Raw genomic sequence first — 13,822 nt, 5'->3', positions numbered from 1 at the left:
TCTCCCCTCCTCTCCCTTCTCCCCTCCTCTCCCCTCCTCTCTTATCTCTCCCCTCCTCTCCCCCTCTCCCTCCTCTCCCCCTCCTCCCCTCCTCTCCCTTCTCTCCCCTCCTCTCCCTTCTCCCCTCCTCTCCCCTCCTCTCCCTTCTCCCTTCCTCTGCCCTCTTCTTTCTTCTCCCCTCCTCTCCCCTCCTCTCCCTTCTCCCCTCCTCTTCCCTCCACTCTGTCTTCGCCTCTCCCCTCCTCTCTATCCTCTTCCCTCTTCTTCCCTCCTCTCTTTCCTCTCCTCTCCCCTTTCCTCTTCTCTCCCCTCCTCACCTCTCCTCTCTTTCCTCTCCTCTCCTTTCTTCTCCCCTTTCCTCTTCTCCCCTCCTCTCCTCTTTTTCCTTCCTATTAAAACCAAAGAGGCCACTTTTAAACTGTGATGAAATCCCTGTTATTTCTCAAATCTTAAAATATAACAGCCCCAGGTCTTCTTGGGTCAGACCTCATTATCTGGGTGATACCAGCCACACAGCTTACCCAGCAAAGCATTCAGATGCAGCCAGCAGACTCTAATTTTCCTTCCTACCTGTCTGCATAGAATTTTTTAATGAAAACATTATATATGAATACAAGCTTTTTATAGGGAGATTGGAGAGTCTGCATTTGAGAATCGTGGCCTCTCCCCTCTCATCCTGGGACCCGTCCAGCTACGTTGCAGAGCTCTGCGTGGAGGATGCTCCCGGCTGTCCTTGCAGCACCAGCCTCCCTGCCTCTGTGTGCCCTCTGCAGAGAGAGGGTCTCCACTGGCGGATTAGCAGCTGCAGGAGGCGTGTGATGCCCCCTTTTCTCCAAACTGGGTGACTCATTAGATAAGACAACCCTAGGCCATGTTCGCTGCAAAATATCACTGAGCCCCCAAGGGAAACTCGTATCTGAGGCTCTCACGTTCAGAGTGCTGTTTTATCTAACATGCATAATCTGTCACTAATGTGACCCTAAGACACTGTGACACTTGACGAGCTTCTTAAATATTAAGGAGGATGACATGATGACTTGGTATTAATTAGAATAGCCTCTGTCTTGAACATATCGAATAACAAACATTCTGCTGTTTTTGAAATTTCTTTGAAATTGTGTTCCTTTCTTTCAGAGACACCTAAGGTCAAGGGTAGATGTGGGATATTATAGAACAATCAGGGTATCGGACAGAGGGAAGCGGTTATTCAGTAAAGACAGTTTGTGTTTGTGTAGATTTCCCCGAGCCAAAAGAGACATTAGTCTATTATTTGCCATAGCCACGTGCCAAAATGAGGGGGAGGTGGGGGGAGAAGTTTTATTATTTGTTTGCACAAGAAAGACCAGTGGGGCCAAGCCATCTTCATCAGCATTGTCCTAGGGGCTTCTGGGGGTCCTGCCCCAGAAAGAACTCATTTCTATCAACCTGAGAAAAAAATATTACCAGCCTTCCTCTCTCTGACAGCTTCTTGAACCCAAGGTCTGAGGCTAGCACTAAAGTCTTGGGTAACCAGAGGCTCATAGCTGCAGATGACTGGATGCTGGAGGGAGGGAGGAGGCATTGGAGAAGTTTCGATTCAGCTGTCTGGATTGTGAAATGAGTCACAAAAATGTTCTCATAAAATGGATGACAACTTTGCAATGTCATTCTCAACTCCAAATGAAGGAATACTCTCTAAATAGGAAAGTTTCACATTTCTGGCAAGACTTTTCTTGGAAATGACCCTTTTTTTAGTGTGGAGGCAAGGAGAAAATGATCTCCTGTGTGACCATCTGTAGAAAGGTTCTCCTAGATTTAAAGGTGTTTTACTCCCCGCCCCAGACCCCAGAAGCATCACAGCCCATTTCCAAGAGCACAAAACAAATGTGGAAGCCCAGACAGGGTCAGTGGGAGAGCTGATTCACAGGAGGGTGACAGTGCAGGAGACTGGTGGGGATTAACGAGGAGAGCTGCCAAAGGAGGTGGTCATTGCGTGAACACAGCTGAGCCTGAGACCTGGGGTCTCCGCGGGCACTAGGAGCCAAGACACTGGGACTGTTGCACTGGCTTTTTGCAGCTCAAGGCACATTAACCCAAGCAGATCACAGTACAGATCAGATTTTAAAAATTAAGTCATATATGTCAGATATTCTTGGGGGAAGGATTAGGCATGAATCTTTAAAATCAAAAAGGTCACCTGGGTGATTCACATGTTTGTCTGCTGGACTTTCTGATCCCTCAGATCCCTTCCACGTCCCTAAGTGTGGGCTCCCTGGCTAGAAAGGGCCACGAGGGCAGAACTGCTCATGCCCTCTTGCTGTCGGCCTCCGAATAGTCCCTGCTGCTGTTCAGGACAGGACTGAGAGTGATGGGAAGGCTATTTATTATCCTTATGCCGGGACGGTCCCATGTGTGCCAGCATTATCACCCGCGTCTCAGCCCACTGATCTAGATCTTACGGGTGGTTTTTAAAAAGACATTCCAAAGTCGAGATTTGACTTAGTTTACCCCCCACCCCCTGTGGGTAAAATCAGGGACCTCTAATCTAATTAGCTGCCTGCTTTTGGTTGTGTCTAAAAATAATGGTGCTGCTGTGTGGTTGATAAAGAAGAAAGCAGGGATGATTGTTAGTTGATCGGCTTTTCCATATGAAATCCATGCTTTTCTATCTCTTATTTTAAAAACGTCTAGGTGTTTTAGTCTCCCACGAAGAGAGGCCAACAATAAGGAGTAGATAGGAATTCAAAAACTACAGCAAGAACCTTAGGAGGCAGAGGCAGGAGGATCTCTTGAGCTAGGAGTTCAAGACCAGCCTAAGAAACATAGCAAGACCCATCTCTACCAAAGACAAAAAATCCACCAGGCAATTTTACTCTTTTTTTTTTTTTGAGACAGAGCCTCAAGCTGCCCCCCTGGGTAGAGTGCTGTGGCATCCCAGCTCACAGCAACCTCCAACTCCTGGGCTCAACCGAGTCTCCTGCCTCAGCCTCCCAAGTAGCTGGGACCACAGGTGCCCGCCACAATGCCTGGCTATTTTTTGGTTGCAGCTGTCATTGTTGTTTGGCGGCCCAGGCTGGATTCAAACCTGCCACCTTAGGTGTATGTGGCTGGCGCCTTAGCCACTTGAGCCACAGGCGCCGAGCCTGCAATTTTACTCTTATAACTTGGCTCGGTGCAGCCAGCATTCCATTGGATGAGGCTGCAGGAACTGAATGAAATTCCCATCCTCCTGCTCCCCACCTTCTAGGGAGAAGCAGGAGCTGAATGGCCTTCTCTTTGCTGATGATTAGATAGAAGCATGAGTAATTGCCACCCTTTGGATATCTTTGATTTCCAAAGGCATCTGCATTTGAAATGAAGTAACTTATCTAGTAGCCACTTTGCCTGGGTTGCCCCCAAAATCGTAAGAATATGAATTAAGTGAGATATGTTTTTTAACACATTATTAATACATAATTTCCATACTATAAAACTCGCCCATTTGGTGATTAGTAATGCAGTTATAGGGTTTTATAACCATTGCCACAGTCTGATTTTAGAACACGTTCTTTACCTCCCCAAAGAAAACTTAGGCCTATTTATAGTCAGTTGTGTCTATACAATACCTAGTTCCATGCAGTCAGTACATCTTTGTAACACCACTTTCAGGAATTGTTTTGCTGGCTGGTGTATTGGTATGAAGCAGACTTCTGAGTTTTAAAGAAATGCTCATAAATGTGTTATCCTGGGCATAGTTCAGTCTAAAGAAAATGAGTTGACTTTACTCCAACTGCTGGGCCTTATTTCCTGGATAATGAAGAGGTGTGGATGGTTTGGGTGGGGAGGTCTTCCTTCAGAACATCTTCATGGCAGCCTGATTAACCCCCAGGATAGTTGAGGGGTGCTGAGCCTTTGTCCCTAGGAGTCATAAAGAGGGCAAAAATAGACTTTGATGGTGAGGGGGCATGTGCAGTAGCTCACACGTGTAATCTTAGCCTCTGGGAGGCTGAGGCAAGTGGATTGCTTGAGGTCAGGAGTTCAAGACCAGCCTGAGCAAGAGCAAGACTTTATCTCTACTAAAAATAGAAAAACTAGCTGGACATCGTGGCAGGTACCTGTCATCCCAGCTAGTTGGGAGGCTGAGGCAGGAGGATCACTTGAGCTCAGAAGTTGGAGGTTGCTGTGACAGAGTGAGACTCTATCTCAAAAAAAATGGACTTTCATGGGAAAAAGTAGGGAGCAAGTAGAAGAGATTGTCTTTTATAAATTTTATCTGTGAATCTTATCTTTGTCCATTTGCTCTTCATGTTGAGATACAATATTCTAATATCCAGGGAAGGTGAGTCCTTTTGGACAAAGGATAGCTCGCCAATTGCAGCTCATTTTTTAGGCATCCTGCCAGATGTTTCCCTTTTCTTTCCCTTTGAAATAAGGATTAGCCCAACCTCCTCTGCCCCCAGTTAAACTGTACAGCTGTGTGATAAACTGCCAGATGACCCTGTTTACCTAGTGATCTTTACGTACGAGAAAGAGAGAACACAACAGGTTAGCATGTGGAAGCATCCTTGTGGCATCCTGGAATGCAGCCACATTCTGCCATGGGGTTTCTTAATGGACTGACCCTAGAACATACAGGAAGTGGCAATGTGTCAATTTTATTTTTCGACAGGGACAGTTCCCTCATGGTGGGACCGTTTCGCCCTGTGCTCCCTCTTCTGGGGAGCAGCGGGAGTTCTCAGAGACTGAAGAACAACATGGATTCTGATTTGGTCAGGTCATGCGTTGCAGAGCTCACAAAAAATGGGCTGGTTTGAAAATGGTTGGGCTAAGCTTTCTCCTTTTCCAGTAAATACTACTAATAATAGCAGGCAAGGCTGATGACATAACTGCATTGCAAATTTAACTTTTAAAATCTTAGATTATTTTCTCTATACTGTTCCCATTCAAGCAAGAGCACCATTAGATTCCAGTTACTATTTGTAAGTATTCTCAAAGGATGGTGACGATTTTGCACAGGAATTTTGGCAGTCACATTGTTTAGACGTAAGGATATTTAATACCAATTGACGTAGCCTGACGTAGCCTTTCAGAAAAAGTAGGATGAAGACCCTGCAGCCTTTATCTCACCAAGAGGCAAAATATGTCTAATTTCACCCAGATTGGTTAGGATGGTGTTCTTTATGGAGTAGTTTAAAGGTTTCTTTAAAAAGCAGTGGAGCAGGATGAATTCAGCTTCATCACATTGGCGCATTTTCACTATCCACAGAATTCTGGAGGGTGGGGATGGGGTGGTGTTTCCCAAGGCTAAGCAAGGTTGTCTGTGGGGTGTATCACATTGATTTGCATCGATTTGTTTTGTTCTCTGCACAGTGAGAGAGCAGGAGGCCTTGCTACTTGTATAGGCCAGAAGAAAATGTATTTCTTTAATTATTTAGTCTCCCATCAGCCACATTGATACTGGAATTTTTCCCCTCTCTGCTTAGGTATCTTCATACTTTCTTGGAAAATTAAGTGGAAAAGATAGTGCATCTTTTCCTTATGCCATCATTTTTACTGTACCCAAACTGTGACTTTAGGAGCACCAGTTTTTAAGGGTAAGTCTCTGTGAAGCAGAGAGAATTTCTTAAGTAGGTAAGGCCCTCCTGAGCCCTTGGAGAGTTCAGGGGTAAAAAGGGGGTGTCGGGATGAAGGGATTCCATAGAGGAGGACATCTTAAGACGACAACTCTTGTACGTATCTAGAATCAACTTGTAGTTAGGAATTAGGAATAAGGAAACTGACTCCTTTGCTTAATTGACCATGGTAGCGTATATAGTAGCAATCTTAGATTCTTGTCAGAAGATGAAATCGTTTTTCCAAAAATAGACTATGATGCAGGAGTATCACAAGAGTTGGCTGCATCTACAACATTTGGGACTCTGCAGGGCATCACAGGCAGAGAGAGGCAGGGACTTTATTGCAGGATGTGCAGGCCTAGCACGGGCTGGCTTGAATAATTTCAGCGGCTAGCTGGGGCACAGGGGTTGTCCCCAGTTGTCTGGTAGCTGGCCCTGAGATGATTAGGGCAGGTGGATAGAGGCCTGGGGTGTGAAAGCCCGATAGAGGAGGTGGTTGGGGTGTGGGTTCAGTGTTAGTTAGACTGTATTTGAAAATTATATCCTGGGACAAGTTTACTGTCTCTTGACTGTCTCCAGAAATTGGCCAGCCCCAAGGGGGATGGTTCCTCTGGGATCAGCAAAGCCCCAGATATGAAAGCATCAGAATACAGAGCGTAAAAGATGCAGTTAATGCAACGTGCGGTAGCTTCAAGTTCAGCCTAAGCTTCTAAATATCTGGAGTCATGATCTCTTTGTTGGGTCTTGGGGCAAGTCCTCAAACTTGAACCCTATAGGCTAGCCCCTCCCCCAGCCTCTGTTCCCAGTGTGCTGCGGGCTTCTCGGGTGTATCTGGATTTACTGTTCTTCCGCCCCAAAGCCCTCTCCCTGTCTCGCGTGGTGGCATGGCTTTGCGCCCGTCTGCCCAGTTCCTTCCTCGCCTTTTCTTCCTCATGGGGGTTGTTCACCAAGACCTGTCGTCCCATCTTACCAGTGTTCCCTGCCATGAGTGAACCTGACCGCGTGCCTTTCCCTTCAGCCCCAGCCTTCCTCTACCCACTGCCCCCACCCCCACCTACCTCCCACCCCCATCTCTGCCAAGATCACTGTGATCGAGTCTGAGCTGGCCTTCTCACTGTCATCTTTACATTCTTCAAACCAATATTAGCTTTTAACATCAGCGCCTTTCTATTAAAAAACCTTGGATAGCCTCCTGACGACCACAGGCTCATGTTCAAAATCTCAGGCACAGCTCACAAGGCTACGCGTGATCCGACTCCAGCCACTCCCTGACATGTGAGATGCTCCTTACTGTGGGAGGGCCACCCTGCTGCTCCCCTGGGTGCTGGTCCTCAGTCCTCTGCTGGCTGCCACCCTTCCCTCCTACCCAGTGACGGCCCATTGGTCCCTGGGGCCAAGGCCACCTGCTCTGGGAAGCCACCCCCAGTGCCTCTAATTACAGTCACATCTCCCTACTTCTTTTTACATGTTTCCTCCTGATCTCACTGGTCTTGGCTGCTTTTTCCTGTGGCTTTTTCATCACGTCTTATCATTCATTCAGCAGATCTTTGTTGAGGACGTGCCTTCTAGTAGACGTTGTGCCAGGTGTCGAGGACACAGAAGTAACCCCATCAGACCCTGCCCTCCGTGATCTAATAGGCTCCTTGGGGAGAATGGGAATCAAATAACCGGAAGAACCTGTGTCTAATTATCATGACAATGTGGTCCCTGCTGTGACAGGCATATGAATAAAATCCTGGAAGGGCAGAAAACAAAGAACTCGACCAGAAAGACTCAAAAAAAGTCCCAGGAAGTAGCATTTGAGGTGGCTGTTGAAGGATGAGGACAAGTTTACTGGAATGGAAATGTGACATAGAGAAGGTTGACAGTTTGGTGGCTCTTTTCCCTAACAGCCCAGATATAGGTATCAATATGATTGAACTCTGGGTATTTTTTCCTGGTGCCTTTGAGTTGCTATTCTTGTCTCACTTCTGGCCCAGGGGAACAGACAGCTAGATGCAACTCTGCATTTCAGAAGGGTCTTTAGCTTCTCCCAGGTGAATCTGACACTCACATAGCCAGAGTTCACTGCTGTGTTGAGAGGTGTGTTTTCATACTCAACCTCTTCACCATTAGACTTATCATGATGCTACTTAAATTTGGGGCAGTTTGCTAAACCTTCTCTTCAGAAAGCACCCATGGTTCCATAGAAATGGGAAACCCACCTAGGGCCTGGACATCCTACCCCTCTTCTCTGGGGCACGTGTTTTAGAGTCCGACAACCCTCATTACACACCCCGCTCTCCCCTCACTAGGATGTACCCTCGGGGGAGTTACTTCCTCTCTTAGAACCCTAGTTTTCCTTCTTAGTAAAGTGCAGAGTTAAGATGGAACTTACCTGGTGGGATTTTTAGGAGTTGAAGATTGATAGAGAATGCATTAGAGTGAAGGGCTCGATTCCTAGGATGTGGCTGTACCTGGAAGTGGCTTATCTTTGGCAGCATCATTTATCATCAGCCTGTTGGAAGGAGCCTCCCGCCGATTCTTGTCTGGGCTGGGGCAGTGTCTTAGGTGGGTACTGACTTCTCAGTGTCCCTGAAATCAAATAGCATTAGGGGAGACATGGGGGCTTGGGGATCATAAACCTTTTTTCCTTTCTTTTCAACGTCTTCGAATGTTCTATCAAATGTTGCTAAGACACTATCAATGACATCCCATCCCTTGTCATTGGAAGAAAGCCAAAGTAAAGGAGGGCCATGTTTGACCCTCATTCCTCTAACCGTTCTGTCTGAACTGATGCCACTTTGGTAAATTCGCTGAGGATGCAGACGTGTTCTCCCTTTATAATCATCAAACTCCAGAGTTCAGTTGTCAACCTCCCTTTTTAACATTTTAAGTAAAATCATGCTTTACAGGCCAGAAATCTCATGTTTTAGTCTTAGTATATCTATTACTACTCCTGGGGGGTTCTTTAGTGTATCTTTTTGTGACCATCTGTGTTTTTTGAAAGGAAGTAGCTCTGTGTTTAGAGTTGTGGGTTGTTAATTAGAGATGTAGTTAAGCTGTAAAATCACGACAGAATAAGCGGTACAGCCATTTAGCACCGTTCCTTGTGTATGGCCCATACATCAGTAATAGATATGTCTGGTGAATTTCTATTCAAAAGAGTCTCTCCCTGGTGGGGATGTTAGTTGCCTGCGTTGACATAGTAATGAGGCAATTCTAGAAGTAGCAACGAAGTGTGTGCAGAAATTGCTGGATAAATGAGGGCATTGTTGCCTAGAACTTTTTATAATCCTGCCCTTTCTTCTCATCCACCCCTATAGGAAGAACGTTGGTGAAAAGCATAGAAACCAGTGACTTTCACGGCTGTGGAATTTCCGTGGAGAGCAAAGAGCATCCGAACTCACCTGGGATTGTCTTTTGTACCCAGGGAGCCCTCTGCACCCAGCGTGTTCTGTGAACTCGAGTGACTAAGCATTCAGGGTGCTTTCCGAGGTGGGGAGCGGGCAGGCCGGGGGGGCGGGGCGGGGGAGGATGGGCGAGAAAATGGAGCAAATGTTTTACAACCTGAACCTCAGAACTGTGATCCTCCAAGGAGAGCGCTACTTGAAGAAAAGAAACAAACAAAAAGTCGAATGGCTTCTCAGGGATTTTGTTTTCCATGCACATTCTAAGCCATAGTTCCAGGACAGGTGGCAGTATTTAGAGCACTCAGATTTTAGTTGTGTTAAATGTGAAAGAGGGATCGACTGACGTTCATTGCTGTTCCGTAACGAGTGTAAAATATGTATATGTTTATCTTTATTTTTATAATATGCAAATACATTTAAATTTATACAGTTTGGAGCTTCTAGCGTTAGTGAACACTGGGTGCAATATTCTGCATGAGAACTGTGCCAACTTATTTTAGCATAAGCCTTTTTTGGTTATTTTTTTTTTCTTCCTTCTTTTATCTTTCTCAGATTAAAGAAAATCTATTAGCTCATGGATTAAGTATTGGTTCATAGAGATTGCCAGTAATCAGCAAGACCCTTAAATATGTATTTCAGAGAGTGTCCCGTTCCTTTTCAATAAAGGGCCCGGCTTATAAATCGCCTATATAATCACGGCGGGGGTTATGCCCTTTTCTTCCCCACATATCACTAGTGCTAGGCAGAGATGGGGCACTCTTAGGGGCCAAAGGGGACAGAGAGTCCATGAAAAACCTTCATCATTTAATAGCTCAAGATAATCAGGATTCAGTTCTGAATCGTGCAAAGAACTCTACCACTAAGTACCTTGTTTTCCTAGAACAGTCTGTGAAATTCAGCAGAGCCCTTTGCAGTCTCTCCACACACATCTGGCTGTCAGGCCTTCAGATAGTGACCTTTCTAATTGGAGAGCACCATCCCACGTTGGTTACTTATAAATACAGAGCCTCTGATTGGACAGTCTGCTGCTGAGAACTTGTAAAACCCTTGCTTTAAAATCTCCATGAAGTCAAATGTAAAGCAAATGCAAAAGAATTGCTCTCTTTTCTCCCCCTGACGGGGGCCAGACTGCCTGTGCTGTGATAGAGACAAGGGAGGGGATTCTGTTGACATCTGCCTCCTCCGGGTGTTGGTTGGAAAATGTGTAAAGAGAACTGATTCTCTCCAGGGTCACACAAGACACGTGAGTCAGCTGGGGTTACCCTTCTGCTTCTTTGATAAAGTAGTGACTCTTGGTAGGCTACAGTAGGCAAAGCCTCAACAGATTTTTTTTTCAACAGAAATAACAAGCCAGCACCTGCCTTGGGAGAAATCATGAGTTGATCTCCGTAGGGCATTTCTTGCCCCAGCAGGTGACTTTCCTGACCCCAGAGCCTATAATGAAAGAAGTAGGATTTCCGATGATCATAAAACCGAATGGGAGCAGACTGTTTTTGCATTTTCAAGTACTTGAAGGGGACAGCTCAAGTTGGAGATTTCGTTTTCTTTAGAACACAGTCACAAGATGAATCTGGCTAATCCCTTTGTCACAGTTCTCTTATGTACGTGTGTGCGAGAGTGTGTGTGCGCGCCTGCGTGGAAGTGTAAAACTGAATGGTAACTTTTAATTGCTTTTTGGACCATTGAATTGTTGGGCAGTAAGAGTTTTTACATTGGCCCAAGACAGTTTCTAAACTGTCCTATGAACCAACTTTAACCAGTCTTGAGAACAAGACTCTTGAAGTGTGTGACTTTGGGCTACCTCCCCAAGGGACCATATTAAATGAAAAACAAAACAAAACAAGAACAAAAAAAACAGGCTCCTTTGGGTGACATACCCTGCACAGTGTTTGCTATTAATCATGAGCATCGATGCCCACATTCTTAATATCTAATATTATTTGACAAGTGATGTTTCGTGCTGTCATCGGAACCCGAGAGAAGCAGTGGAAGAAGAAACTTGGTGTCACGTGTGTTTTAGCAAAAGGGTCCACATGATAGAGAATCAAGTGACCGAAAGAAGCTCCAGAGAAGCTTGAGAACTTGCTTCAGGGTGGGGGAGGGTTGGAGACACAGAAAACATTTTGCTCTACAAGGAATTTTCAGCTGCCTGTGCAGGAAATTCCATGTTCTCTTTCAACACCTGGGAAGGCTCAGCGACCAGCCAAGACTGACAAGTAATTCACTAAGCACAAGAGGAATCTTTTTTTCCAACCGAGGAGTCCCTTACCTCTCAATGAAATGCCCTCCGAGTTTGTTATGGCTTCTATTCCTGCAACTGGTGGTATCAGAACCACTTCCTGGAATTGTAAAAGCATTGCCAGAATAAATGGTTTCCCTCTTCTAAGAAAAAAAAAAAAATGACAGTGCTCAGATTTGACACGTGTGCATTAATTAGACTCCCTTTTGAATGAATAAAAAGGAAAGGGTTTGGTGTAATTCCTGATGGGGTGTGTGTTGTTTTTCATGCCACGGTTTGTGGATTGTAATTGTGGTTTCTCATTTCATTGTCGTAACTGGGCAGAAATTTTAAAAAATAAAATTCAATAAAAATGTAAAGAAATGGTTATGCAGTTCTATTCCCAGAGTTGAGTTGTTTCTGATTTTGTTTGTTGGTTTTTAGTTTCCATTGTATCAGTTAAGAGGACAACCTTTATATTTTTAGTTCTTAAAGAATGTTGTTCAAGCTATGGGGGAGGGGGAGGTGCTGGTGGCCCTCATCTGTTTGATGATTGAGTCCTCTAAAACGTAAGAGTCACTGTTTTCAAACTCTGCCTCTGGTTCAGGCTGGGATGCACCTCTGAATATCAGCTCTGTCTCTTAGGTCATGGTTGTGAGAGGCCTGGAAGTTCCTGATCTTTCTTTCAAGGGCTCTTAGCGCAAGTCCTCAGCACCACATCGTAAATATGACCCCAGAACACCCGATTTGCAGGCCAATACAGCAGACCTCTCAGTACCCATCAGAAATTCTATTCCTGGCTCGGCGCCTGTGGCTCAAGTGGCTAAGGCGCCAGCCACATACACCTGAGCTGGTGGGTTTGAATCCAGCCCAGGCCCACCAAACAACAATGACGGCTGCAGCCAAAAAATAGCCGGGTGTTGTGGCGGGCGCCTATAGTCCCAGCTACTTGGGAGCAGGAGGCAGGAGACTCGGTGGAGCCCAGGAGTTGGAGGTTGCTGTGAGCTATGATGCCACGGCACTCTACCCAGGGCAATAGCTTGAGGCTCTGTCTCAAAAAAAAAAAAAATTTATTCTTCACCCCTGTTATCTTAGGACTTTGGGAAGCTGAGGCAGGAGGATGACTTGAGCTCAGGAGTTTGAGACCAAACTGAGCCAGAGCGAGACCCTATCTCTACTAAAAGTAGAAAATTAGCTGGGTGTTGTGCCAGGTGCCTGTGGTCCCAGCTACTTGGGAGGCTGAGGCAGGAGACTTGCTTGAGGCCAGGAGTTGGAGGCTGCACTGTGCTGTACTCTAGGTGACAGAGCGAAACTATGTCTCAAAAAAAAAAAGGACCTCTATTCTTCCTTTTCCTCCTGCTTTTTAAAAATGGCAGATGAAGAGATAAAAAGAGGGAAAGAGTATGGCTGCAGCTTCTAGGGCAAAACCAACACCAGAGAGCCCTTCTTGGGGACAGAGGGACACCAGGAAGAAGGGACCACCTCGAACCAGAAGTGCTTCCTTGCTGGGCTCCTTCGGAGGCAGGTGAAGCCCTTGGGTGAAGAAGCCATTGGCAGAAGAAAAGCAGAAACCACAAGGAGGTCAGTATTCCCAAGAGTCATGTAACAAGGCGTACCTCCCACGGGGAGTGCCTCTTTCCTGCAGCTGTGTCCTGGTAATGACAAGCAGTCCCCTTCAGTGCCTCTCCTGGTGAAGAGGGCACAGGGAGCACACACGAGCAATTTGGGCCTCGGTTTTCATTATCAAGAAGCTCTGAAGGCTGGGTGCGATGTAATCCCAGCACTCTGGGAGGCCGAGTTGGGTGGATTGCCTGAGCGCATGAGTTCAACACCAGCCTGAGCCAGAGCAAGACCTTTTCTCTAAAAATAGCCAGGCATTGTGGTGGGCACCTGTAGTCCTAGCTGCTTGAGAGGCTGAGACAATAGAATCGCTTAAGCCCAAGAGTTTGAGGTTGCTGTGAGCTATGACGTCACAGCACTCTGCTGAGGCAACAAAGTGAGACTGTCTCAAAAAAAAAAGAAAAAGCTCTGACTTCTTTCAATTTGCTGAGCAGGTCACGCCGAGAAGCAGGTGTCAGTGGTGACAATTTGAAGTGCATTCGTTATCACAACTTCTCATACCTAGTTGTAAGTTTTCTGAAATAGGTTTCAAGTTTACTGAACTTGGGATATAAGGTGCCTGACACTTACTCTAAGGAAATAAGAGTTTTTTGTTCAAATCCCCAGGGTTTCCTTTGTCCGTGATGGCTTCTGTCCCTGGTAGAACTGACAGAGAGGAAGGCCATCACCTGGAGGAACTTGCTATTATTACTCGAGTAGGACATGGGGGTGGAAGGAATGGGAGAGGTTTTGGAAAGCAGGTGACCCCTTAAAGTTATCTGGGTGTGCCAGCATAAGAAAATTCACTTAGTGACAGAAACCCTACTTGAACATCTGTAGTCTCTTTGAATGAAGATTTCTTTATATTTTTCAGTGAAATTAATTTCTTTTAAACACCGAGATGAATCCAGTGTTTTCCAAACTGCTCTGTGGAACAAGCATGCTTCCTGATATACTAAGACATGCTCCTCTTTAAAAGGATTCTGAGATCCAGTAAGTTTGAGAAATTCTGTGTTCAACAAGGATTAAAAGACCCAGCT

At 45.8% G+C, this 13,822-nt stretch overlaps 1 protein-coding gene across 2 annotated transcripts in view; it reads left to right on the top strand.

The window, feature by feature from the left end:
- Window positions 1–11,573, top strand: part of MFHAS1 (malignant fibrous histiocytoma amplified sequence 1) — a 95,134-nt gene extending 83,561 nt beyond the window's left edge. The window contains exons 3-4 of one of the 2 annotated variants that reach the window (XR_002775218.1): window positions 5,442–5,552; window positions 8,879–11,573. Coding sequence is in view for 1 of the 2 variants with exons in the window: in XM_003797660.3 (XP_003797708.1) it covers window positions 8,879–8,912 (34 nt within the window). In the remaining variant the exon portion in view is untranslated. The remainder of the gene's footprint in view (window positions 1–5,441; window positions 5,553–8,878) is intronic. The other variant, XM_003797660.3, reaches the window with a different exon arrangement.
- Window positions 11,574–13,822: the final 2,249 nt, after the last annotated feature.

Source organism: Otolemur garnettii, unplaced genomic scaffold, assembly GCF_000181295.1.
Source record: "Otolemur garnettii isolate 467f Iridium unplaced genomic scaffold, OtoGar3 scaffold00121, whole genome shotgun sequence".
NCBI lineage: Eukaryota > Metazoa > Chordata > Mammalia > Primates > Galagidae > Otolemur > Otolemur garnettii.
This window is presented reverse-complemented; position numbering and strand designations above follow the sequence as displayed.